General features: G+C 40.8%; 2 protein-coding genes across 4 annotated transcripts; both read right to left on the minus strand.

The window, feature by feature from the left end:
• Positions 1-535: 535 nt before the first annotated feature.
• Positions 536-18,627, minus strand: slc7a1a (solute carrier family 7 member 1a). 3 transcript variants are annotated; one of them, XM_077505017.1, is made up of 13 exons: positions 18,471-18,627; positions 12,808-13,067; positions 12,546-12,728; positions 11,762-11,920; positions 11,484-11,661; positions 10,675-10,808; positions 9,022-9,244; positions 7,296-7,435; positions 5,063-5,165; positions 4,465-4,658; positions 3,367-3,518; positions 3,163-3,271; positions 536-1,951 (listed from the first exon to the last, which is right to left on the minus strand). In XM_077505017.1, exons 2-13 carry the CDS (start codon positions 12,992-12,994, stop codon positions 1,773-1,775), a joined length of 1,941 nt encoding a protein of 646 aa, XP_077361143.1. In that variant the 5' UTR covers positions 12,995-13,067; positions 18,471-18,627; the 3' UTR covers positions 536-1,772. The 3 variants fall into 3 exon arrangements, with proteins under 3 accessions (XP_077361143.1, XP_077361144.1, XP_077361142.1); XM_077505018.1 differs by lacking the exons at positions 7,296-7,435; positions 18,471-18,627 and adding exons at positions 6,652-6,788; positions 15,369-15,691; XM_077505016.1 differs by lacking the exon at positions 18,471-18,627 and adding an exon at positions 15,369-15,690.
• Positions 18,628-19,237: 610 nt separating this feature from the next.
• paxbp1 (PAX3 and PAX7 binding protein 1) lies at positions 19,238-26,698 on the minus strand. The gene is made up of 18 exons (XM_077505156.1): positions 26,275-26,698; positions 25,902-26,012; positions 25,561-25,758; positions 25,252-25,473; positions 25,073-25,173; positions 24,275-24,498; positions 23,820-24,009; positions 22,488-22,611; positions 21,699-21,801; positions 21,519-21,634; positions 21,242-21,441; positions 21,019-21,166; positions 20,787-20,908; positions 20,626-20,702; positions 20,485-20,551; positions 20,216-20,362; positions 19,975-20,129; positions 19,238-19,788 (listed from the first exon to the last, which is right to left on the minus strand). Exons 1-18 carry the CDS (start codon positions 26,567-26,569, stop codon positions 19,668-19,670), a joined length of 2,721 nt encoding a protein of 906 aa, XP_077361282.1. The 5' UTR covers positions 26,570-26,698; the 3' UTR covers positions 19,238-19,667.
• Between the last annotated feature and the right edge of the window lie 1,256 nt (positions 26,699-27,954).

Genomic DNA, 27,954 nt, shown 5'->3' on the forward strand with positions numbered 1-27,954 from the left:
ACAGATACGATAAAGTTAATCTCATATTTGGAATATTTTATCTTTTATTCTCATACATAAACTTGTAAGTTTCAAAGTTCTCAAAGTATTATTACTGTTTTCTATCTTTAGTGTGGCCCCAATAATAATATTCTTATTTTAAAATCTCATGACATCATTAGGCCGGAATCTATCAGAAAATGGTGATGCAATCTCAAAAAAACTTAAAATAACATTTGGGAATGGTGAGTATATAGTTACCAAATGGTGTGATTTAAAAAAATATATATATATATTTTATGTGGATGGGATGGTGTTTATTCAGTGACAAATGAGAAATTCATTTTTATAAATGATCAGAATGGACTCCAGCTGAGCATCCTCCAGTTTTGCGATGATCGGGGAGGGGGATCCACCGTTTATGACAAAATTAATTCAGTGTAATTCAAAGAATGGAAAAAACAAGAATATTGTTTTTTATACTTTCAGACAGAGAACCAGCATATTTCTCTCTGCATGAACAAAAGTTTGAGCAAGTTCAAATTACCGACACGTGCACAATTCATGGAGTTTATTATTACTGTACAGCACAATGTTTCATTTTCTTTCTTTTTTTGTTTTGTTTCCTGAAAAGCTTAGATACAAACAGAACCTAAAGTCCTATCTACACACTCACACACCCGTTCAACTCACAACTACAGTCTTATCTTGTGCTAATACCAATTCCGGTGACAAGTGAAGTCAGAGATTTGGAATAATCCCGAGAACACGAGTAACTGTACAACACCACTGTAATCAATCTGTAGACAATTTGTACACCAGACATACAAAATAGAAACAAACCCCTTCAACATTTACAAATAATTTACTTGAATATAAACAAAAACATATTTACATATTCTTTTATTATATTCTAGTTTCCTATATTCTATTTTCCCAACCTGCACGGCAAATACCTGGCCTTCAAAATAAGACCTTAACCGCAACTGAGGAATAATTGTGGCTGATGTAAATAGAAGCCACCTGTTACTATATTTAATTTGTACAAACTTTAAAACAAAATGCAGGTGTTTGTTTATTTGGATCCAATTCTTCTGTAACTAAAATACAAAAAAAAATATGTCTTGAAAGGCCTTAATAATGGGGAAATACATAGAATAATACAAAAGTGGGAAAAGTCTATAATAAAGTAAAAGATATTTTATATAAAAACAATCCACGCAATGCATCGGTTCACATTAGGTTTAGAAAATCAACAATGTAATTAGCTAAGGGGTGCTAAAGGGCACAGCAACCAGCACTGTGAAAATGTTCACGCAATGCTCAACACTCGTCAGATTAATCTTTTAGATCCAAACGACAACGACTACTTGCCACCTTATTCTGGACACATGACCTGCATCCTCCGCTTCTGCCCCAACAGGTGCAGTCATTTTTTTTCTGCCACTGACAGATAGCGATAACATGAGAGATGAGCTATTTGTGTTGGTGTGTCCTGCCAGAAGAGGGGGGGAACATTTCAACATCACTTACATAAGTGTTGGCAATTATAGAATGTACTGGTGCATGTCAAGAAAGACGCTCCCATGCATAAGTATCACTTTATGCTGCAATGCAGTAAGCATTACAAATAGAAAGCGATCTTATTATACCTGTTACCATCACAGTAAGGCATGTTCCACTGCACTTGGGTCACAAGATGTTTCTTGCCTGTTTTTTTTTTACAATAAGATATGCTGTCCAAATGACGCCGTTGCTAGGGCAGCTCGTCGTGTATGCGAAACAAAAGCTCCCTACAAGTCTCCGTCGTCGTCCTCCCTGACCTCGATGCGGTTGTAAAGGAAGGCCTCCTTTTCGGGCGTCGTGGATACAGAATCGCGCTTGAAGCCGTTCATCTCCGTGTCGGGAGACGCACGGGCGCCCGCCGCCTCGGCGCTGTGGTGGATGCCGTAGCAGAAGTAGATCGTCAATCCTGCAGGGAAACAAATAGAGTTGTTGTTCGCAGTGTTGGAAATGTGACTCAAGGCAGACCAGGGGTCAGCGACCTTTCCTGTCAAGAGCTTTTTTAGGCCAAAAAATAAATAATCTGTCTGGTGCCGCAAAACCTTTGAACATGAAGGAAACAGTGTGTTAGTGTAATATTGAGGGTGCATGAGTTAATTCGAGCTGCACTATAGCACAAAAATATGCAGCATCCAATACTTTGTCCTTTCACCTTCCGTTTTAGTTTTTATTTATTATATATATTATACATTTTTGTAATTCTTCATACTCATTTTTCATACATATTTAGACTTTTCAGCCTTTGTCAAATATGAAATTTTTGGCAATTGTATGGTCTGACGTTTTTAACAATTTTGTGGACATTTTATGGTAATTTTCAGAATTTTTATTTTTTTTTAAATTTTTTTTACATTTTATAATTACAGCCGTACTTTTTAAACATTTTCTTTTCTGCTTTTTTAAAATAAATTTTCTGCCTTTTTTTTTGCACTTTTGTGTAAATTTTATGGGAATTTTCGGAATTTATTTTTGTTTTTGGATATTTTATTTTATTTTGGATATTTTTTCTGCCCTTTTAGGTCACTTTTTGGACATTTTTAGGTCATTTTAAATTCTCTTTTACTGACAATTTAAACATTTGGACTGTGTGGCATTTTTTTGCATATTCAATTAATCGTTTAAAAAAAAAAAAAAAAAAAAAAAAATCTGAATTACGACCGGTACTTTATTTGAAGAATATTTTATCCAAAAAATAAAAAATAATATTTCAAAATATTAATATTACACCTAAGCCAGACATATGTTAACTAGATGACAATTCAATGAGTCTTTGTGACGGTTTCTCATTCGACTTTGAAGGAGGAGGAAACGAGGAACGAGGAAAATGAATACCGTAAATCCCTTTTTAAATGTCAACCAATGTTTAAAGTTGAAAGTGGAGTGGCTGTTAACTCATTCACTGCCAGCCTAGTTAAAATGGACTTTTGACGTCGATAGTCGTCAATGGCACTGAATGAGTTAAAAAGCTCAGGCAAACAAACGACAGAGCTCTTTACTGCTTGACAACATGACAGAATTTTTACGGGCTACAATGGGGGCCGCACATGATGCGCATGCCAGAAACCGCCACAGCTTATGCCCATGCCTTACTCGCCAACAATAACACTGACTCCTGTTTACCTAACGCCATCCAGATCGAAAAGCGTATCCAGGTGCCTCTATCCAGCTGCATCATCAGGTAGACGTTAACAAACATGCTGACGACCGGAAGAATCGGCAGCAACGGAACCTAAAAAGCAAAAATATGACAGAAAAGTAACAGCTGTATAGGAAGTCTGTTTCATTTCACTCGGTGCTAATTTGTGGCTGCGCAAAGACACCCACCTTGAAAGAGAGCTTTGTTTTGCTCTGCGGCTGTCTCCAGACAATACAAGTGAGGAGGAGGCACACGATGAAGATGATAATGAGGAATATGATGTTCCACGTAGCTGAGCCTCCCTGGACTGCCAGCGCACTGAAAACCAGGATCAGCAGTCCTGAGTAGCAACGAAATAGTGGAGTCAAAATCGGAATATCTGTCAAATCGAATCTAATTTAAATAATTAGACGTGTATGTTGTGATTTTGATAGCACATTTGGCTACAGTTTAAATTAAACTTAGCATGGATTTTTGTGGATTTTGTTCTCAATTGTCTGGAGGAAAATGTGTTCTCAAACTGGGGTCGGTTGGAAACGTCGCTAAATGTAGTTGGCATCAACTGTAAAGCATCTCCTCTCTGTTCGTTGCCATGTGAGTGAAAGCAGTGGATGTCAACTAGCAACAATGGCTAAATATCTAATAATAATAATAATAATAATTCCCTTGGCATTTAAAATTAATGAGAGGGTTAAAAAAATGTACTTAAAGGCAATAAAGCAAACATTTTGTGATTTTTTTTATTTTTATTTTTTTAATGTATTTATTATTTCTTTAATGATTTTAGGGTGGTGCAAACCCCTGCATCCCACTACAATCGAGCCGCCCCTGCCCTGAGCAAATGCCAACATTCAGAATCAAAGCAAGACTAATCATAATGGTAAAAATTTTTAAAGCAGTGTTTAGTTGAGGATCTTAGTTATAAAGCATTTAGGTTCACAAATTAACACAAATCATAAAGTGGAGGAAAATAGAATATATCTATTCAGTTACAAAGAGAAATGTTGATACTATTTTAGTTGTAAATTGTTTCACCGCATAAGTAAAAATGCTCTAGAAATCAAATTCAGGACAAAAGTTTATTTTATTTTTTTTTTTAAAAGCTGAGGGCCGCTCAAAACAAACGTTGGGCTGCAAATGGCCCTCAATCCGTAGTTTGGACACCAGTGCTGTAGGGAGTCCCTGTTTTTTGAAGCCTGTTCCGAAATTATAGTCACTCATTCAATATTTTTAAATATTTACGCGTTTCGCATGCATGCAAGGAGCCCACTTGCATTCTCGCCTACCCATAACAGAAGCACAGATGTTGACGGTGAAGCCCGAAAGGGAGGACGGATCAAGGTTGTCCGGGAAGAACAAGGACTTGAAGCGGAACCGCTCCTCCACCCCGGGTAGGATTCCCATACTGCCATCGCTCGGCTCCATCTCCTCCTGCATATTGGCCATCTGATACATCGCGCCGGCCTGCTCGGGCTGGTACCTGGCAATCAAACGGGCGCATCAACTTGAAACTAGCCGCAACAACCTGTGTCCTCGCAGTAATAACGCCGCCATACTGTAACGTTAGCAGGCAATAATCCGGCTTCTGCGTTCTGTCAATCATAATGTCGGTTGTAATCTGTGCAGCGGTATAAAAGATGATGAGGTGTGAAATGACATTCGGTTATGGATGCAGGGCTCAATTTGAACGGTTGCTTGAGAGCAGACGTTGCAGTGCGGGGGTGGCGACCGTGCTGATGAAGCGCCTGTTTGGCGGTATTACTTATTATTTCCACTCATCACCCAGAGCAAAATACGCCAGATTGGCTTTGACAGTCAACTATGTCCTGCTCGTAATGGCCGGACACGAGAACCTGTTGGTGATTCTGACAGTGCTCCACTCACCTTAGTACCAAGACACAGGCAGCCACTAACGTATAGGCCAGCAGGGTTCCAATAGACATCAGATCCACCAGATCCTTCAGGTCAAACAGAAATGCCATGATTGCTTGAAAGGGAGAACAATGGAAATAGAGAAAATTAGAAATTTGGTTGTAGTGTGGTCTTTCATAAAGTATTAAATACGAATAGAGAAGAAAGTCATACAGTGAAGCCTATTCACGAGGTAGTTATTGGTAATATTACAACTTATCACAATAAATTATTGTGTCCTATCACTGTTAAGTTACCATATATTTGTGGGGTACTCATGTTGTCCTTGGGGGTAATTAGTACACACCGGTGCAATCTATTTATTTATTTTTAATGAGGACAATTCACATCAATCAGAAGACATTTGTGTAACTGCAACATGTCTCTTTCATCCAACGCCTCCTCGGTTCCCTTTCCTCCTCATCCCCTCTGTGACCACATAGGTGGAGAAAAAAAATGTTGATTGGAATAAATTAACTTAAAAGAGGAGGCTCGTCCACTCAAAAAAGAATACCTCATTAGCGATGCCACCCGGTTATTGAAACCTTGACTTTTTAAAACCACAGTAACCCGTCAGCCCATTACAAATTGCTACTGTGGCTCTCCTTTCCCACATCCAGGGGTATTATAGATTTCAAAGATGAGTAAATAATATTGTTATTATTGTTGGTTATTATTGTGCAATTAATTAAATAACTAAATCAGTACTTTTTAGTATTGCAAATTAACACAAAACTAATGCAAATAATTTTATTTGACCCCCACTCCCTCCACAAAAAAAAGGAGCTTTGCAGTTTTTGAGATCATATTTTGTGTTAAAGTTTCAATACTTAAAACTATTAACTCATTCCCTCCCAGCCATTTTGATTGAAGCAACCCCCCTGTTGTTTTACTGGATTCTGACTGATTTTGCAAGGCCAACAGAAAATTGTGTTTTATTGCTATAAAAACATGGAACCTTCCAAAATAAACATTAGATTCTCTCTTGTTTTTCATCAGGGGAAAAAAAAGTACATTTGTATCTATTCCCATTTTATAGCAATTAGCATGAGAATATAGCTAAGTTTCAGCATTATTCACAAAACTATTTAAAACACTGGGAAAAAGCTTGTTGCAACATGGCCCTGGCTGATCTCTTATACTCTGCTGCTACCTGCTGGCTGTTTTTTTGTAAAAACAACCATTGCTGTAAGCGACCTCTTCAGGTCAGAAGCTGCATCAAAGCCTTCGCTATGCATTAAAAAAAAAAAAAAAGAAAAAAAAAGTATAAATACGTTTTTGGGAGTGAAGGAAAAAGTTTTGAAAAACGCATGTATACGTTTCTGGGTTTGAATGAGTTAATTTAGACAATTTGGTTATCAATTTCTCACATTTTTTCAACATTTATGGCATGGCTTGGTCCCTATCCCATGCAAATAGTTTAATTGCAGATAACAGAAGGCTACTCTATGAGCGTGTAGCTACTTCTGCTAGCATACACACATATTTTTAAACGCACGTCATCATTCCACGAACTTCAAAACAACCCATGCAGATATCGTTGCGTGCCCTATTCATCTTACCAGACAGAACCCCGGCAGTCATAGTGGCCGTTATGGGGGATTTCCTCTCGCTGATGCGGGCCAGGAAGGAGAAGAGCAGGCCATCCCGAGCCATGGCAAAGATGATACGAGGCAGGGGGAACATGGAACCCAACAGACTGGGGTGGCGTGGGCAGGTAAACAACAGATTGGGGTGACAGGCATGAGAACAGGACACGGTGGGGGTGGAATTGAGAAAGGTCAGTAGTGGGAGAAGGGAAATGATTAGTCAATAGGAAACGAATGCAGTTGGAAAGTTGCAGTCGTGCCACGGACGGAAAAAAGCAGCGGGGTGTGAAAGCGGCTGCACATGAGCAGCAGGCCACGACGGTGGACTTGATATATTTTCATGCTTGCATGCAGAAAGTTTGAATAAGAACTTGTTTTTCAATCTGCATTCCAACAAAAGTAATCTGTCATATCAACATCATGCATTTATCCTCGGAATAGAAATTGCATGACGTTAGAGAGGATTAGTGAGTTCCTTTTGCGTGCGTCGGTACTGGTTCCTGCCAGGGGCTCTCGAAACAACAAAAACAGAATCGACAATCTGGCCTCCTCAGACCTGCAGCATGAAAAAGGAAACCGCAAATGCCCGTTTGAAAACATGCGTGTTAGTGTCTCACCTGCCACTATGCCAGAGGTGAGGGTTGCGGTTAGCGGGGTTTTGCTGCGCGGGCTGATCTTGGCCAGGAAGTGGAAAAGCAGCCCGTCGTCAGCCATTGCCCAGATGACACGCGGCATTGGAAACATAGAGCCCAGCAGGCTACCAGAGGTGGGGGAGGGGGGCCAGGGAATATAGAAACCGTAAAGGCAGTACACACACATCAGGCATTATCTCAAATAGTCAACAAATATGACAAAGCATTCATCATAAGTCACATACATAACAGTGGTATGGTACTGTGCATGCAGTGAGAGAGTGGCATGCAACTAAAATTACTGGTTGTATCTATCCATCTCTTTGCAGTATATCGCTTGGAATAACCTATTTGCTATAAGTTATACTAATTTACAATGGACCCTCAGAAGTCAAATGAAATTCAAAGACATTTTTCCATCTGTCAAAGAACATTTCCCCCATAAGAATTTATATAAATGTCGTATCTAGGACTAGGCGGTTACCAGTTGGTTTTAATCAAATTGTTTCACTTTTTACATTTTTTTATTTTATTTTATTTTACAGATTGTGCTGAACATTTTCAAAGACGTGTATATGTCGCAAACTCAGTCATTTATACATACACACTCAGAAATAACTAGAACAGGGATGGGCACTCTCGGTCCTCGAGGGCTGCAGCCCTGCAGGTTTTTGGATGTTGCCTTTCTCCAACGCAGCTGATATATGATCCGTTCATCAGCAAGCTCTGCATGCATTAGACTGATAACGATCCCATTGACAGGGAAACCTGCAAAACCTGCAGGGCTGCGGCCCTCGGGGACCAAGATTGCCCATCCCTGAACTAGAACAAAAAAAAAAACTTGTATCTTGTAGAACTAAAATTGCAAAAAACAAAACAAAAAAAAAAACCTAAATAAATAAAATATTACAATAAATTTAAATAAAAATGAGAACACTAACAAACAAGATTTGGCGTTTCTAAAACAAACTATAAATATAGCAAAAAATGTCCTTTGTTAGCTTACTGTCTTTGTCAATTAATTTAATCTATTAAAAACGTATATACGTATATATTCCGGTATTACAGTGCGACCGGACAAAAGCAGGAAGGTTTACTTCACTTTATCCCTATAGTGACCTTTATTTTTTTTTATTATTTTTTTTTAAATCTTTTTTTTTTAATTAAATCTTGCACTCAACAAATATTCCATATACATGAAAACTAATACTAAAACTAAAAAAAATCACTAAAAAAAAGCATTATCAAAAAATAAGAATAAAAAGAAACAAATTCACTCTTAAAACAAATTAAAAATAACCAAACATAAAACAAAGTCAAAACTAACTACAGTGACAAATCCACAATTATTATAACTCTGATGCACACATACACACAGAGGAATCGCCAAAGGGGAAAAAAAATCACTAAAAATACTTTCCAACAAACTTTAGGTTAAATTTAGTTCAACTGCTGAAATGTTCCTCTTCTGAGAGTCCATGCTAGCATAACAACATGGTTGCAAATTTGGTACCAGTCATGCATACATATTCAAAAGTTCATGAACTACTCAAGGCGGATTTTTAGAAAAGACGCTTCTTGCAGTGACCTTTAGTGATCTTATAACCACCCATGCAGTCTGATGACACCAAATCCCTCGCAAGCCAAGACTTTAAAAATACGCTTACACAAATAGACCCACAGACTGAAAGCACATCAATACTGGGCCTACCTTGTAGACAGCGCACAAAGGGAGCCGACAGCCACGGCGTATTTGGCGCCGTCCCAGCCCACGTACTTAAAGGCGACGGGCAGGGGGCTGTTACTGTCGAGCAGGTAGTACGGCATCATGAGCGTTAGGGCGCCAGAAACGCAGAAGTAGGCCACAAAGCAGATGAGCAGCGACGACACAATGCCGATCGGGATGGCTCGCTGGGGGTTCTTCGCTTCTTCGCCTAAAATAAAATCATAATACACTTAATTACGAAAACCTGGCCCTGTTTAGTTGAACACAAAGATCATTCTGTTATTTATATAGCAACGGCTGGATTCACAGGTTAATCACATCTTTTTTTATCTCAATTTTTTATTAGCTCATATGTCACTGTTTGGTCATAACAAATGGATGTTTTGTTTAAACTTTACCCTAATTTAAGTTTCAGGCCTCTCTGGATGTGTGCAGAATCCCAGTAAACATAGTGGAAAGACGGTGCAAACGGATTAACTCATGTGCTCCCAAGAACGTATAAATATGTTTTTTTTTAATGTAAGTGTCCCAAAGACGTATTTATACGTTTTTTTTTTTTTTTTTTTTTTTTTTTTTTAATGCTAAAGCATACAGAAGGCTTTGATGCAGCCTCTCAATGCAAAGAACGGTTGCAGAAATGGTAGTTATTACACAAACGGCCAGCAGGTGGCAGCAGAACAAAGGAGATCAACCAGGGCCATCTAGAAAAAAATCTAAATTACTTACAATTTTAAATAGATTTGTGAAAACTGATGAAACTTAGCTCTCTTCTAATGCTAATTGCTGCAGAACGGAAACAGATAGAAACATACTTTTTTTTTCCTGATGAAAGAAGAGACTTTAATCTTTCTTTTGATAGGTTCCATGCCTTTATAGCAATCAAACACAATATTCTGTGGGCCTTGCAAAATAAGTCAAAATCCAGTAAAATTCAGCGAACGGGATTGCTTCTGTGAAAATGGCTGGGAGTGAATGAGTTAATTTAATAATAGTTTCCGCTGCATTTTGCAACAGAATTGAACAAGGAGCTTCTTTTGCACCGTTAGAACTGAAACACCCGACTATTCAACTGCAGGCCATTACGCAACGGCGTTCCTGAGACGAAGACTCAGGACTTGTGCACTTAAAAAAAAATCACATTGCAATGATGGGAGTGTGTACAACACCGTCTGTGTCCTTTTGCTGTTTTTGACAGGTCAAAGCCACCGGTATGACCCAGATTACACACACTAAAGTCTTTCTGCGCCCTCATAAATAAAGCTCAAATAATTGCTCAGGGTTAACGGCGCAGGAGCCAATTAGAATTCAGAACATAGATGGGTGGGATAAGAGGAGGTGAGAGCAAGCTTTAAAAGTCCTTTTACAGAGTGAACAGATTAGAAGCTACAGTACTTAAAAGGAAGGTTGTCCGAGTGGTTCTCGTTACCGGCGTCGCAGTTCGTATTGCGCCAAGCACTCTAAAACTTTAACGTCTGTCTATGCCCCACTTATGTAAGAGCGCCAAATGTTTGGACAAGCTTTTGGGACATGATCTCTGCTCCAGATCTAGTTACACTCCCCCAAAAGTATGTCCACTGGGTGATATTAGGCATGGGGAAATTAGAGGAAGACTGGAGGGCCAACCGAATCAACACTGACCTGTGGTTGCTATGCAGTCGAATCCAACAAATGCATAGAAACAGGTAGCAGCTCCAGACAGGACGCCTGTGAAACCAAATGGCATGAAGCCACCAACTCCTAGTTCCTCTCTCGTTGGTAATACATCTGTAAAACTAAACGCAGAGGGTGAAAAAAAGGAACTTGGATCATGAGCAAGACAGCTGAGATATATAAATGAACTCTGAGATTAATACAAGTTAATAAATAAACACTATAAATGATTAGCAGTTGCAAAACGTTCCACTCCAATCCTGTAGGTGGCGGTAACTAGCAAAGTGACATCTGCAGGAATAGAAGTGCCGCACATCTATTGGTGCAACCATGGACTTTTATATGAATGGACTAACAATGCCGCTTACTCGGCGTTGGGAGAAGCGAAGGCACCGGCAGCCATCTTACGTTGTTGCTCACTACTAAGCCTGCTAACTTGAGTACATTGATTTTCTGGCAGCGTTTTCACGTTATTTTCTGCATCTATGGCGAAAATTCCACTGTGTATGACATACAGTTGTAGTGAAGGAGAAAAGAAATTTTCTCTTATATTGTATCTCGATCAATGGTTGGCGACTAAAATTGGTGACAGTGGCTAGTAGTTAGTTACTCATGAAAGGTAGTGGCCAAAACCCGCATACTGCACATCAACTCAGCTGGTTTCGAGGTTGTAGTGGGCCTTAAAGTGCTCATGAATTTAATTTTTCTCAACGCTTGAATCAATATGGAAACTGAAGGTCTGTCGCATTCTTTATGAACCTAATGGTGAGTGTGGCTGTATGTGAGCATGTCCTTACTTGAGGCTGGAGTTACTGCTATTACTGGCATGCAGGATTTCATCAGGGTCCAGGTACCAGTTCTTCAAAGAACCTTTGACCAGGCCGGAGATCACCATGAAACACAGGACTAGCATGTTGATACAAGTAAAAACCTTGTTGACCATTGCAGACTCTTTTACTCCAAATGCCAGCAGTCCTTAGATGTGAACAAGAAACGGGAGAAAAAAATAAGATCAACCGCATGGCCAGAAAGGGAAAAACATTTTAAACAGCTAATATGAATATTCATATTTTACCTGTGAGGGTGATTATAATGACAACTGCAAATAAGTCCGGGTATTCTGACAGCACTCCTGGTGCGTTCATTTTCATGTAGCCTCTGCAGAACTCTTCTATCCGCTTCCCTATCAACTCATCAAAGGTTGCACTCCATGCTCTAGCCACACTAGCAGTACCTGAATGACATGGATGAATTATTGAGACTTATTGTTTTTGTCAGAGCTGTAAGAATTCTCATGGAAATGAGATTTGATGTGGTGGTTTATCATCGGAGATGGACATTCTGTCAAACGTTTTGTTGATGATTGACGAATGACGGGAAGCTTGGAAAAACTGAAAGGCTACGCATATACCGTAAGTGGGTTTTCGTCCGTCAACGTAATCATCAATGCGTCAATGACGGAATGCCTATTTTGCTGACGAATGATGGTAAGATTGACGGACGCTCATTTCACTGTGAAATGCCGAATGACGGATCACAATGCGGTCCAGGTCCGTCTTGAAATTTTGACGGATTGGCGATGACTGAAGCGTGTCCCAATTGATGAGGATTGATGGACGCTCAAAATTCATTGAAGCGCCCACCTCTGGTTATAATTAAATCTGTCTTAATTAGACTACTCACTTGGCTGACATTTAACATAGAAAATTACACTGAACATTTTCAGACACATTTTTGTCAGATCAGGTCATTTCATATGTCACGTTTAATTGGCCGAATGGGGATAACATTTCAGCTGGAAGTTACCACTCCGTGAATGCTCTTGTTGGTATTTATTAGGGTAGGAAATGCAGGCTTACCGATGATATAGGAGAGTATGAGGTTCCATCCAGTTATAAAGGCCCAGAGTTCACCAACAGTCACATAAGAGTACAGATAAGCCGAGCCCGTCTTGGGAACACGAGCTCCAAATTCAGCATAGCATAAGCCGGCTAGGACTGATGCTAAAGCTGCTATCAGAAAAGATAGCACTATGGCGGGACCTAGGAGGGCAGCGCACGGCTTGGAATTAAAGACTTAAACAGCATACGACAGGTGCTTTAAATCACGGACGGCGATTACCTGAATTCTCCCGCGCAACAGCACCCGCTAGCACGTAGACACCGGCCCCCAGCGTACTGCCCACTCCCAGCGCCACCAGGTCTAAAGTGTTGAGACATCGCGACAGGCGGGAATCCTCCGTGTTACAATCCACCACCTTGACCCTCAGCAACTGCTTCCCAAATCTGACAAGTTTATTCAGCCCCATTGGTCCAAATGAAGAGAAGATGTAGACGGTTGTCTGCGATTTCAGGGGTCACAGGTGAGAAGCAGCGTACACCCTTTGGAGGAAGGAGAAGTTTAGCGATAAAAGACAATGCAATGGTCTCTGTCGCTGGTAGAAATGAGCACAGGTTTGAAGCGTGCAGTTATATACAGCGGTTAACAGAAGAAGCTTGATCCACTGGCAGAGAGGCACATAGCTGTGGCAACGCTTTTAGCGGTCACACTTGCAATCAGATCTACACTATGGACATAGTGGACAAACTTAAGTAGAACAGTTTCCTGTGTTGCATAACACATCCCAAATCCACAATTTCTGATAAGTGTCCAAAAACGTAAAAAGTCTATGGATAATCCATCTTATTGCTGGATGTTTTGTTGACATGTGTTACATAACAGAATTCGCAGACGTGGAACCAAATCCCCCTGAACAGACTAGTTGGCATAAACATTCATAACTCGTGATGCAAGTACTGCAATTGGTTTAGAGTCTCATACAAAAGCAAAACAGAAGTTACTAATTATGAACGACGACAATCATTGTCCATAGAGTGGAACCTCAAAATTGGAACTCCCACTTTAGCAATATCCAGAATTTTTTTCAGGAAGATATGCCGCAACAGTTACCAAAAACAACAAGCAAGTGAGCACACTCGAGTTCAAAGAGTTTTGCATGTCACAGCGACCTGTTCAAAATTCCGGAGTATTTCTGTCCTATGTTAGATGAAATGATGTAACACTTAGTTGATAGTCGTTGAGTGAAACTGAAGATGTAGGACAAAGCCAAGCAGTATAATTGATGGCTAACGTTAGCTGTTAATGCTAGTTGTTAGCCTGCAAGCTGCCAAGTGGGTATTTAACGACCTCCTCATTGGGTTTTCAAAACGGATTAATGTTACACTGTTTTTATCCGTTTCTATGCGTGCTCAGGGACTGACTGGCGTCCAGTCCAGGGTGTGTCCGCCTTTCATCCCAAATAAGATGGGATAAGGTTCCAAGTTACTGTGATCCTGAACAGGATAAGCAGTATAATAAATGGATAGAGGGATGTGATTAATCAGTTATGATTCAGTTTGTTTATTTTAATCTGAACAAATTGGATGTCAACCACTGACACAGATTGTGTTCAGCTGTACACGCTTGGTCTTGCACCAAACCCAATTTACAGTACCACAGCTGTTTGTGGAAACTACTCCCAGGATGATACGAAGCAGTTCAACATTTCTTTTACATTCCTTAGTGTTAAGTTCATGTAAAGGGAGTAGTTAGAGGAACAGAAAGTAGGGTGGTGGGGCTGGGAAATTCTTTAATCACTCTTTCAGTTCTTCTGGAGTGATTGGGAAAGAATCCAGAACGTCCCATGAAGGAGCGCTTTCCATAACTCACTCACATGGTGACCCAAACTCCGAAAGGTCACAAGGACAGTGATAGTCATGTCACACCCCGTGGAAACTTCCTTTAGGGTGACTTAAGGTTACAATTTTCTCCCCCCTCTTTACACAGAGACACAGGAAGTTCCAGGGGATAAATTATACAAGGAGCAGACCACCGTCTAAAACTCCGGCTTCTCAGAATTGTTGCTATGAAGTGTTCCCAAGTGTTACTGGGAATTGAAGCTAGTCAGGGCATCTCGTATAGCCTACCGCTTCGCGACTTAACTTGCTCACAGTGTGCCGAGCTTCCGACAGTGCCTGGCTGAGAAGAATCGCCAAGCTGATGCAACTCCCATCTGACTTGGATCAGTTTCGTCAAGCTCAATGAGGGTCACCAAGGGGACCCATTTGGAAGATGTTGATGGTATTCATTGACAAAATTCATTTTTAAAAAGCAGTGTGTAAAAATAGTACAACTGGTAGAGTGCTTACAGAACCACACACAGAAACGGTAAATCAAAGCTGTCTTTATGAACCGCATGACTCCCTCAGTGACCAGGTTTTGGTAACTGAGTGCCAAGTTAAACGCAGACTGTTTGTAGAATTAAGCAGCATAAATGAGGACGTCTTAAATCAGGGTATGGGGAACCTTCCTGCTTACTTGTCTAAGAATTATGGGAAATGTAGTCCTACTAGCCTAATGCTGCAGTTGCCAGTCAGACCCAACGCAAGGTAGCTTCCTTGCTGGGACTGTGCAAAAAAAGTTTGGATAATAATGGTGAGTGAGTGCTTTGCTTGTTTACAGCTGTTGAAATGTCAGCCTAGATAGCATTTAGCTTTAGCATCAGTCATAACACAACCAGATTGAATAGCCATTAAATATGAATATATAATGTATTTTTCCCATAAATAATAACCCTCAGAGGACTGTCAATTAGATGAAACACGGCAACTCTACAAGATATGCAAACGGCGGCAATGACTTACTTTTTACTCCTCTCCTGCGGATACACTGCAACGCTGCATGCCTCCGGAGAAACGGGATTAAATCGCACGTTTGTTGTCTATTCTTTGAGCTCCATAGAGGAGCGTGCGGCGACTTAAAGGATTCTAAAATAGGAGCGGCGGGAATCACATGGCTGAGCTATTCCAAGCAGCATTGACGTGCATACACACTGAAGCATCGGTCATCATGCAGAGGCGGACGGTTCTAAATTCAAACAATTTCCTGAAATCAAGCTATGAGCACTCTGGTAAATAGTAACAACTTGCCAGGTCATTTGCTGTTAAGTAAGTTTAAAATGTTGGTGAGTGTAGGTAGAAGTAGTGCCCTTCAGTGGAGGTGTGTCAGATGGAAAACAAAGGTGTGTTCTTTGACAGCCAATCAAAAAGGAGCATTGAGAAGACAACAGAGACGTGGATTCATTTCGACACTGTGTATGTGGATTGATGGCAGTAATTTTGATGAAGCTAAAATAAAAATAGAACACAACAAAGAGTTGAGTGGAAGGTATTCCAGTGGGTCAGAAAGAACTTGTAACACCGTGTTCACTAGTGTTGAAATGTGTTTATCTGTTCCGAGCCAAAGCACGTCATCACATATGATGTTAAATTGTGTCCCGGTTCACTTAGTGTTCACTTCAGGATTGTCCACATGGAAATATGACATGACTATATCCGTATATATTCAACGTCAACAATCCCCAAATGTGATTGTGTAGTTGTGAACGAATAGGCCAACCTTGTACACTGAGCACGTCAATAACAACGAGGCAACACGTGCCGCGCCGGCTGTGCCCTTGTTTCGACGTCCAGCTGGAAGGAGGTCAAATTCCTCATATTCCCATCGAGCACATTATGGGAATGGGAATACATTGTGCCTCATTTATCACCTGCTTAAAACAGATTCACTGGAGCAAGGGTGTTGCGCCCCATTCTCGTCTCACGTTCTTCTATTGTTGTGGTTGTGTCTGCTTTTGCCATCGCCTGCTGAATTGAGCTCTTGTGCGAAGCCGTGAAATAACTGCGACTTTACTGTGTATATTTCCTGAACAATTTGTTCAAATTGTGAATTGTAAAAACGTCCTTCTGCATATATTCATGTTTTATTTTTAAAATTGGATTTTAAAATACAATGAAAGTATTTCAGATTTTCTTTTACTCAATTAAGTTTTCAAATGACAATTTGAAAACTATTAAGTGATATCTTCCACAGGACTCAATATGTACACAATTTCTCTGTGAGTGTAATGGAAAAGCAGCTCTTCACTGTTTTTATGTACACATCTCATTCTGTTTACTCTAGCAGCAACCACTCTCATTTGTAACCATGCTTTGCTTTGAAAACGTAGTTTTCGTAGAATTATATGGCCTCATAAACACTATGGCAGCCCACAGGAGTGGCAAGCGAGTCTGATCTCGGCGAACCTGGAAAGCCGCCACACAAGCTTGCATAAGATATACATAGCTGGACATACAGGATACCTCCCATTCCGGCAGTCAGACCACTGCTGACCCACTTTCACGACAGCTAAAGTTAGACGGTCTGGAAATAAATTAGATATACGGTCGGCACGGCTGCTAACAACAACAAAAAGTGGACACAATCGAGATGTAATTCAGAAAGCAGTTACAGGAAGGATTTTGTGTTTATCTACAGTAAACTAGATTACTTATTATTTACAGTGCTCGGTACTACTTGTACTTCTTTGTCACGTGTGACATTTTACACAACTTTTGATTTGTTGCTCCGTGTAGTCTTGTTGTAACCACTTGCTGCTTTCACTCCAGATGCTTCCCCATCGCCCTCAGTGCTGCTCATGTATACTATTTGAAACCTGTACTGTTGCATCCCAGCACTGTCATGGGCAGGTAATAAAACAAGTGTAGGTCGATCAAAATATTCATAGTGTGAGGACTGAGAAGAACACAAAGGGCGTGTTCCAGTATCTCTAATCTTACTTAGTAGAAGGATGTAAATATTTATATGAATAACTTTTTTAGACCGTAAATAAAATGAAAAGCAATCAGTACGCCTGCCACTGAGGGTGACGTTTTGTTTTCCGTGACCATGAATACAGTATTTTGCAACCATTCACAACTCGAAATGTTGCATGATGGGGCCTCTGTAGTACGGTTTCTTCTCAATGGATTCAACTAAAAGAACAAATTCCAAAATATTGGACTTTATAGAAATCATAGAATTTAAATAATAGAATAAAGTTATGTTAAATAAAATGTTGATGTTTGAAGATTAGAAGTTAACAAGCTATGATTTATGACTTTTTGCGTTTTCACGTTACTTTGTCCTAAAATTATGGCCCTTGTTTAGTTTTGCATTTTCTCACAACATTCCTTGACAAGTAGCTGTAACTCCCCCCTTTGAAAAAATAAGACTTAGCCATGCTTTAGTCTTGTAATATGACATTATTTTATGTTGCATTAAATTATCTTATTTTTCCTGCATTTTTAAGTATGGCCCCAATCCTCCCTTCACAGCATCCAATCGCATTGCTGACGTCGCCCCTTATGCTACTCCAATCCTTATTGGCTCTCTCCAATAAAAAACAACAACAACAAAAATCCTTTTATTTAAAAAAAAAAAAAAAAGAAAGAAAGAAAAAAAAGTTTTGGTTATTATTTTTTTTTTCCATTCGGATACTGTATATCTAGATTTTAAAAACTACTTTATTCCATTTCAAGTAACTAAATAGTAACTATCTAGTGCAGTATTCAAAGCATTGAATGCACTTCGTGAAGTCACATGTACTGTACGGTATTTAATCGAAGCTAAACAAATACATTGTACCTCTGTGGTCTACATTATCATGTGTGCAAAAAAAAAACAAAAAACAGCCCGCAATGGGGCTGCTGCATTGGCGGGTTGCAATGTTGATGACGGGGACAGCAAGTCCTTTAACAGTTCTTTATCTTTGCGTAGGATGGTCTTGAATAAACGTGATTTGCAATGATGATGTACCAGCGAATCTGTTGCGAAACCTGTACATGAAGTTCCATGCAGTATAAAACAGTGCTCTGTATTGTGTGCGTGCACATGTAGTAGTAGTAGTGAAGCAACACGTCTCTTACCTTGTACAAGTTGAACGAGAGCATCAGATTATGTTAAAGTTTTCTTTCCCCTCACACACCCTTGCGACAGACGATATAAGTCCAAATTTTTCCGATCCGGTTGCAGAGTAGAGTAGAAACGGGTTCGTTTTTTTTCTTTTTTTTTTTTCCTCGGGGCCACTTGGTTTAAAACGTGGTCTCACACTCACACACTCTAGCCCCGCCCGCCCTGAGTCCGACGCAGTTGCGTAATATCGCCAACTTGGCTCAAGTGGCGCTGTAGTCACCGAATTTAAGCCAGCAGTATGCAAACTACTGTAAACCCTGTGTGAACCCTTGCACGGCATATTTTTGACTTTTTTTTTTTTTTTTAAATAACTTTGGATCACAGATATTTTTATTTTTATTTTTAAAGGAAACCGATCGGTCACTCAGGTTAGTCCCCCAAAAATAAAAAATATAGAAAACATTCACAGAAAAGCAGAATTGTTATTGTAGTATATCTAATTTCGATAAAAAATATTTAATAAATTAAGTTTATACTGTGTAGCAACCATGGAAAAGTCTCTTATGTCCCTCACTAAAGGTCACTGTCATACATTTGTTTATAGTAAATAGTTTTCAGACCACTTCAGTGAAATTGGATCATTTCCTGCAGCACACCTGATTATCTCTTTTGGCACAGTAGTTGGGAGTAACTGACCATAGTGACGGTCAATTTGGGCTTTAAAATGTCAAATCAGTCAGGTTGACAAAACTGGGAACCAAACAAAACTGATACAGTGCTGTATGTTCAAATGTATACTTTATTCACAAGCAGCAGACAAATAAAAAAAAAAAAAAAAAGACTACGGTACAACTTTCAGATGGGTGTACAGATAGGGCTGGTGAGGCGGCGTTATTTTTTGTGTGGTGCAAGAGGAAGCCACTTTTAGCACAGGAAATGTAAGAGGAGTATCAAGACAATTACACATAACTCAGTAATTGAACTTTTTTTTTTTTTTTTTTTTTTTAAACATCTTATCTTCTAATTTTAAGTCCAAATATATGTTGAATGCTGTTGGCAGTGTTTCATAGACTGTATCATACAAGTGCATGAAGACAGGAGCTTTTCTATACATTATTCACAATATATACACGTGTTTTATTCCGTATGCACATTTAAGCCCAGAGTCCAATTTCGTGAGCAGTCAAACAATAATGCTGCCGCGCCTCTGTCTACGGCTTGGTTTCCAACAGAGACTTGATGTCTTTAATGCCTTGCTCAGCTGCCACGGCAATGATGTGGTCCACGGCCTTCATGTACACCAGCATCTTCACAATCTCTTTCACGTGATCCCTGTGGTCACAAAATGGTGACAAAATAAATCATGTTGATTCTTTATCCAAGAAAATGATTACAGTATATATCAGGCCCAATGGCAAGGTGATGTGCTTAACTATTAGGCATAATCAGTACAATATTTATTTTCGTGTTGACTTGCAAAACAAGATAAGCTATAAAGAAAGGAACACACGGTCTTACTTTATCACACGGCGCTCGACATCGGAAGCGCCCAAGCTGCTGCGGTGCAACGAGTTGGCCAAATGGACGAGGTAGCGACACAGCGGCTCCAACTGGGGCAGCGTCTGCTGGCCCTTCAGCCCATTGAACCATTGCAGCGGCAAACAGTCCACCACCTGAGAGGGGGAAAAAAAGCACAAAAGCAAGCGTGAGAGTTGAGCACTTGAACGCAGCATGTGCCAACAATCAAGCAGGAGTTTACCTTCTGGGACTTTTGAACATTGTCCTCACTGGCATCGGTGGTCTGCAGCGCGGAGACGATGTACCTATTCAGAGTGCTGTCCAAAGCCAGGTCCTTCAGACAGGAAGTGGAGATGATCCCGTCCCATTGGAGGATGTTCCTCAACAGCTATCAGAGAAGATTTGGATTACTTTCCTATAAAACAAGGCTTTGGCGCCATCTTAGGACATTAGAGTACACAAAGACAGATTTCACAGAAACTGTGAATAGGTGAGGGATGTTCTACAAACCTTCAAACATGTCCAGAACTGCCTCTGGTAGAACAAGTAGGGACCACCATTCTTGTTTTCTAGCAAACTAAAACAAAAGCAAAATCACACTAGTAGCATAATATACTGTATGCACCCCATTTTAGCAAAAACACAGCATACTTTTTGGGGTAGAGTGGTTGGAAGACATCTTCATCCAATGTCCGCCGGACACGCAGGACGACTGTTTTCAACAATTCCTGACAAGAGTAAAAGTCGATTTAGAATGCTTCTGTTAAGACAAAGACTACCCAGATGAAGGTGTTTTTGCGAGTAGGCCTTACCCGTGTGTATTGGTTGTCCCCATGCAGCGCAGTTGGGTAACCTTTCATCAGCCTGCGAATGAAACCCACCAGCCGTGCCGTCTGACTATTTGACAGCGGGTCCCATACTTGTTCCACCAACACTGTGCAAATACAGAATACGGAGTTGACTCAAAGGTTGAGAAACTATTAGATTTTTCCATGGTTCCATCTTAAGAAAAGCTGATGTAGGTCCAAGTATTTCTTTCCCTACCTGTCAGTTTGGTGAGGACGACCTTCTCCACGATTGCCGGGAGCAGGCCGATGTCGCTGTCTCCTTTCTGCAACGTGCTGGTCTCCTCGAAGCCGTAAAACAGCAGCGTCTCAAACCAGAGCATGTACTCAAAGTTTGCACACTGCACCTGGAGAGGGGACATCATAAGAATACATTTGAGGTTTTGCTCATCGCAGGTTGCAAAACCAAAGTCCTCACTCACATCCAGAGGATTCCATGTGATGAGCTGCAGTTGAACGAGAGGGCTGAAGAGTTTGGGCAGGCAGAGGCCGATGTAAGCGTCTTTGTAGCACTCGGCGTAGTCCCGCCTCCACACTTCAAATTGGGATTTGATGGAGTCCAGGGAATGAAAGTCCTCCACCACATCTTCAAAAACTTTCTTACATTCTCTGCTGATACGATCTGGAAGGGATCGAGTTTGCGCATCTGCGTCAGCTGATGTTTTGAATTTGTCGAATCTTGTCAAGGCGACTGAATACCGTGCTCCATGTTGAAGCTGGTGATGTCCGTGGACGTCTCCTCGTCATCGGACGACAAGCCTTCTTTGTGCTCTGCCCACTTTCCGTTCTGCTCTCGCGCTTGACGTCGCCGAGCTCTGGCAAAACCAATATTGACATTAGATGATATGTTCAAATTACACTTATTCTCTTTCGTCTTACCGCCGGGCCTCTCTTTCTGCTATCCTCCTCTGGAGACTGCTCTCTTGGGTTAACGTGCGGTCGCGACCGAACGAGTCCAGACTGGGAGCCATGACGGCTTTATCTGCAAGAGACAGGAGGGATGTGAGGGCCAGTTGTGTTACGAGGACATCACCCTGACCTCACATTAACACTGCTAAACATTTCATCATGACCAACTTTTATTCTAGCAATAATTGTTACAAATTCATCTTTGTACTCAAGGCGGGCATTTGACCATGAGAGAATAACAATCAGTAAAAATTTGAGGACAAAAAAAAAATAAAAAATGTCTGAGGTGATGTCAAATTAGTGGGGACCAACTCAACAGCACCTCTGCTGGTCACACACAAGAAGTGCACATAATTTTGAGTCATTACAAGGGTCCTCGGTTTCGTAGTAAAGTAATAATTATAGAAAATAATTGTAAACAGAGGACCACCTTTAACTATCATTTCATTTTCTGCCCATTTTGCTGCTGTAGAAATTCCTGTTCACTTACCTGTCTGCAACATACTCGTTAGCTCAGATTTCACAAGATAACTTTTGTCACTTTAAAAGTGGCTTAACCGGCATCCCGCTGACAGCCGTGCAAAACTAGACAATACATTTTTCTCATGTGTACATGCTCGCTCACTCACTCACACACAAGCCAGTTCACACATTTTAAAGTTTACAAATCCCAACCATACAGACACAAGAGCTCGCCCACTCGCACAGAACTAACGAGGCCGTTCGAATGAATCATAAAAACCTTCAAGATGGACTGACTTGAAAGGCTTGCAAACTCCGCTGATTCATCTTTTATATCATCCTGTCTTCTCTGGACGAGTCGCGAGGCCCGTTGCCTTAGTAACTGGTGCATGGCAGCCTCCAGCTCCTCGATGGCGGGCACCTGAAACATATGACGCCTTCTGTGACCTCTGAACTGCACAAAAAGCAGGGCTCCGAGTCACAGGAATGCCTCGCTGCTGTTGGGGAGAGCAGGATTGTGACGTACGATAACAAAAAGGCGGAGTTGGAATATTACCAGTGTGGAGTAAAAGCAAGTAACTCGCCAGTGTTTGAAGCCTTAAATGACAGCAAATATACAGATGCGCTTTTACCCAACACCAAACAATATTCCACTATCATTTAAAGGTCGGTTGCTATCCCACTCTTATTACTATGTTTAGAGCAGTCACCTAGAATTAAAAGAAACATTGATGAGTTTAGAAGATGCAGGTTGCTTCAAGGAGTTGATTCTGCAAAAAAACTTTTTTAAATTAAATATGCATTTACAATTTAGCAAATGCAATCCAAGAGAATGCATAGCACTGTTTTGTTTAGTATTCTCAACATGCAAACTATCCATTCAAACTGTAACAAGAGGGAATAAAGTAGAAACATTTTATTTTTGTACTAATTGTCTTCTGTTACAAGGTATAGCACTTTGTAAAGCTGGGGTGGTTGTTAATGTGCTCTAAAAATGAACTGAATTGCATAAAACCAATACGGTGGGTCCTCGGCTTATGAGAGTTCTGTTCAAATGCACTTTCTGTAGTCCATCACTAACACAACAGTAAGTCACGGTTACAATTCACGTGTATGAAAAACACTTCACTTGAAACACCTTTTTGTTTCTTGTGCCGACATATTTTTTCACTGTTCAGTTAGCTTGAAACGTGTCGGGATTCTTATCAACAACGACCCCCTGTAACCCTTTAACACTGCTTGCACAAAAGTGTTATCGTCTGCATTTTTCCATGACGCCATTTTGTGTAAATGCCAAATGTAACCGGGCAGTTTCCACCTTTTATCAGTTGTTTTATCAAAGTTAAGTTTAGCACTCAATTCTCCTGCCCTGTGACAACAAGCACTTCTACATCACAACGCTGACATTATCAGGTTATGTGTCCAAAGTGCACACATTTGTCAATATCTTTATGTAAAAGAGGCAATGTTAATGCCCCAAAATATTAATAACACTGACCATGTTTTTCAAACTATTAGCAGTTAGAAATATCTTTCGTAATGAAATCTTTTTTATGTCACTTCATCATCACATGCTCAGATTACAAAAGACACAAAACATCTAAACAGAGAGCAGACAATCTCCCTTACCTTTTCACCGAAACACTCAAGCAAGTCTCCAACATACCCTCGCATCTCTTGCAAGAATTGATATTGATCTGCATTGTCATTGGACGAGCCGTCCAGCTGCAGTATGGCGCTCTCGGAGGCATTGAGGTCTTCTTGGATCTGCGTGTAGCGATTGACGTTGGCGTTGTGGCCTGTATGCATATGACCGAGCCTGCACACATTAAGAAGCAAGGGAAGAAGAAAAGAAAAAAAGAAAAAAAAACAACGGAGTAGGAAGTAGGTCAAGTTGACAATTGCTTTACAGTGCATATTTAGATGCAACAGAAGGCTTAAATGCAGTTGTGAGAATTCTAAGTCATTTCTGGCCATAAATGAGAATGTGGTTAGCTCTGTATGTAGCTTTACGGGTCTCCCAGACCAGAGAAAGCGACAAGGCATTGGCCAACATGACTAGGCCGGTCTTGTACATGACCTACCTATCCTGCAGGCGTTTCTTTACCAGATCAATGGACACCGGGGTTAAGTCACAAACAGAGAGCCCAAAGTGAGCCGAAGCGCTATCTGCCGGGGCTGGGGGTTTGCTGGCCTGCGGGGGCACCACGCTGTAGGTGAAGGGCATGCTGTAGCCAGTGCCGTAAGGTTGAGTGTCGTAGCTGTTCTGGTAGTAAGCCGAGCTGTCCTCCAGTTGGCTGCTTTGGACCTGGTTGAGACACAAAAGACGACATGGTCACTTGGGACTGTTGTATTTTCTAGACTGTCACCAATTCCCTACAGTATGGAGGACCAAAAAAGTTGTGTATTTATTTCCGGGCGGCACGGTGGGCGACTGGTTAGCACGTCTGCCTCCCAGTACTGAGGACTCGGGTTCGAGTCCAGACTCCGGCTTTCCTGGATGGAGTTTGCATGTTCTCCCACATTCCAAAGACATGCAAGTCAGGTTAATTGGGCACTCCGAATTGTCCCTAGGTGCGCTTGTGAGTGTAGATGGTTGTTCATCTCTGTGTGCCCTGCGATTGGCTGGCAACCAGTCCAGGGTGTCCCCTGCCTACTGCCCAAAGCCAGCTGAGATAGGCTCCAGCACCCCCCGGGGCCCTTATGAGGAATAAGGGGTCAAGAAAATGTATGCATGTATCTATGTATTTAATTCCATTCAGTTTTTTGGATATCATTTTTGAATTATATTTTTATATCCGTTTTTATTTTCACTTTTATTTACTTAGGCTACAGGACAGAACAACTGCTCAATATGTGTTATGCTTTTCAGGGAATCTCACCTGTGGTATGCTGATCCCTTTCCTGATCTGCTCCTGCTCCCACCGGCTCACCTCTTCATCCTGACCCGCATTAAGCGCTTCGTCGTCACTGCCTTCGATACCTCCACGGACACACAGCCGACGGTCAAGCCACGACGGCAAAAGGCGGATGCTGAACATGTCTGAGTGAGGTAACGTACCTATTTCCTCTGCGATCTTTTGCCTCTGGGTTTTACTCCGCACGCCGCTGAAGCGGATCCTTTTCTCATCCTCGTCTTCGTCGTCGCTGCCGTCTTGGTCTTCTTGTGTCATACGTTTCTTGGGGGCTTCCGTCTCGACGAGCGGGGCGTCTCCTCCGAGCTCTCTGGCCAGCTGTCGCCGCTTTCTGGCAGCATGGATGAACGCTGCATCGGGGATTTCCCCTAGAGAAACACATAGGTACCCAAAATGAAATCCTGATGATGGCAACAATACATGTCGAGTCCAGGAAACATGGTGCGAAGTGGTACCAGGTCTCAAAGTGTTGAGGGAGGAGAACGTGTTGAAAGTTGCTCCAGTGTTGTTGCTGCCCCTCTGTACTTGACTGCCTTTCAACTGTTCCCGCTGCTCGTCAGCACTATCAACCTCCATTTCTTCCTCACCATGCTCACTGCCCACTTTACTGAACAATTCTTCTTTGATGGCAATGACAGGTTGAGGCACGACTTCTATTGAGCACAAAGAAAGATGCAAAATTACAATGAACTGAATTATATTTGGCAAAATTGTGCCTAGCAGGCAGTGTATTAGTATTCATATTGTCCTTTATTTCCCAGTGAATATAATCACATGTCAGTAAATGGTACCCCACCTGTTTTGACAATACCACACTTCTCCAAGTCTTCTTTGTATTCTTTCTTAAGCTGCTTGACTATTTTCTTGCTGTGATTAGACTTCTTCACTCGAAAGACATCTGGTCCTTCTGTTCGCAGCCATGACATGAAAGAAAGACAGTTGCAAACTGTGAATTTGTAACTACGAATAGTCGGGGTGCACAGAATTTTATTTATTTTTTCCATCATACAAGTTTTCTGTCATTCAGGTAGCACTAACGAATTGTCCCGTTGCATAATTGTGACAATTCGCTATTGATATGAATTATAATTTAGAACCTAAAGTGGGCTAACAATGTGAAAATGGCGGCACAGCAAGCTACATTCGCTAGCCAAAATGAACGCCGGTACCTTCTTCTTCGTCATCGTCGAAACTCAGCAAACTGGCCTTCGTGGGCCCGAGCACCATACCGCTGTCTTTCCCCTTCTTGTCCCTCCTGGTGTTTTTAAAAACGCCCCCGAGGCCATTGCTCCTGGGGCTCAAGTTCCCGTCGTTGTTGCCGCTGGACGTCTCCAGGAACGGGACTTCCTCCAAAACAGGCCCGAACAACGTCGGCGCCAGCATCGGCTGCACATTCTCCTCCCGCTCGTCCTCGTCGGACTCGTTTCTTCGTCGGAAGTTGGCGCGTTTGATCCTTTTAAACATTTTCGTAGTCAGCTGTGATCAAGCATGCTTCAAGTATCGATAGACTTGAGATCAACCACGCACGGGTCAGTTGACATGCATTCTCTTATTTAGCGAGCCATTTTCTGCCGGAGTGGTGCATTTCTTCTTCTTTCTCACAGCGTGACTGTTTTAGTGGCTATATAGTTCATTACTCCCCCCTACTGCTCAAACTGCAAAATGCAACGGTCTGCTACAAAATGATTTGAAAATAGTTATGCAAAAGCAGCATAATAATAATAATAATAATAATAATAATAATAATAATAATAATAATAATAATAATAATAATAATAATAACCACAACAGCATATGGTCACAACCATTCTAAAAACTGACATTGAAAATACCTAATTTATTTTCGAAATATTGTAATTTTTTCAGATGATGAATTTTGGGGTTTTGGTAGCTGTAAGCTCATCATCAAAATTATATAAGGAAAAAAAATAATCATGAAATATTTCACACTGTGCAGTCAATCTCTTTGATGTATGACTCACTTTTTAAATTTAAACTATTGGAATAAATTAAGTATTCAATAATTTTCAAATTTATCTTGTTGATGCTTTCTTCAAATCACGTGAAGGCAAACAATATTAATTGCTTTCAATTGAAGAAAAGGATTCTTCAGTTCAATTTTTGTGAGACATTTGTGGGCCTCTGGATTTCTTGTGGCAATTACCAGTTAGTCAATCATGGCCCCGTTTATTAAATGCCATTTTCATGAAGTTACTTATTCACTGTTGGTGCGGTTGACTTTTGTTTTGATTCACAATTGTACGCCTCTCAGAAACTGTCTGCAGAGAATGAACGACACAAATGCCTTTACGCCTGATTTGCTCCACACTCCACAGTGTGCATGTTGTTACCATGTTAAACAGATTACTGCCAGTGAAAAGGTTGACGGGGCATGTCCCTCCTGATCAGACAATATGCATTCTGCACAGCTGACATTGTTCACTAGCGTCATTAAATGGCAGACATGCGGGATGCAGTTAGCGAGGGTCATTACGGAGCCATTACTCAACGTGCTGCGTCGACGCCGTGGCAAAGATAATAACTGCCGAAATTAAAGTGTCACCACAGAGGAAGCTGGAGTGATTTGTTGTGATTAATTAAAATCAAGATGACCCTTTGCCTTTAAAACAATAATTGGATTAAAAAAAAAATAAAATAACTGTAATGTCCTCAAATTAATGGCACTATTTGAATTTCTATGGTATCATTTTCCCATAACATCATTGAAAATTATTAATAAATGAAATTTGAATCTTTTAATTGCATTATTTTCATTGAAGATTAGATTAATATTAGTTTTAGGGATTTTGTGAAGACAATTCTAGAATCACATCTGTATCAAAGCCGAG

Source organism: Festucalex cinctus, chromosome 18, assembly GCF_051991245.1.
Source record: "Festucalex cinctus isolate MCC-2025b chromosome 18, RoL_Fcin_1.0, whole genome shotgun sequence".
NCBI lineage: Eukaryota > Metazoa > Chordata > Actinopteri > Syngnathiformes > Syngnathidae > Festucalex > Festucalex cinctus.

Coding starts and splice junctions, on each gene's coding strand:
- slc7a1a (XM_077505017.1), bottom strand. CDS start 12,994: ATGGGGCTGAATAAACTTGTCAGATTTGGGAAGCAGTTGCTGAGGGTC. Junction 11,921..12,545: donor CATACTCTCCTATATCATCG/GTAAGCCTGCAT, acceptor CATGTCATTCAG/GTACTGCTAGTGTGGCTAGA. Junction 11,662..11,761: donor CATTATAATCACCCTCACAG/GTAAAATATGAA, acceptor TTCACATCTAAG/GACTGCTGGCATTTGGAGTA.
- paxbp1 (XM_077505156.1), bottom strand. CDS start 26,569: ATGTTTAAAAGGATCAAACGCGCCAACTTCCGACGAAGAAACGAGTCC. Junction 25,174..25,251: donor AAAGATCGCAGAGGAAATAG/GTACGTTACCTC, acceptor GTGTCCGTGGAG/GTATCGAAGGCAGTGACGAC. Junction 19,789..19,974: donor GTCGAGCGCCGTGTGATAAA/GTAAGACCGTGT, acceptor TTGTGACCACAG/GGATCACGTGAAAGAGATTG.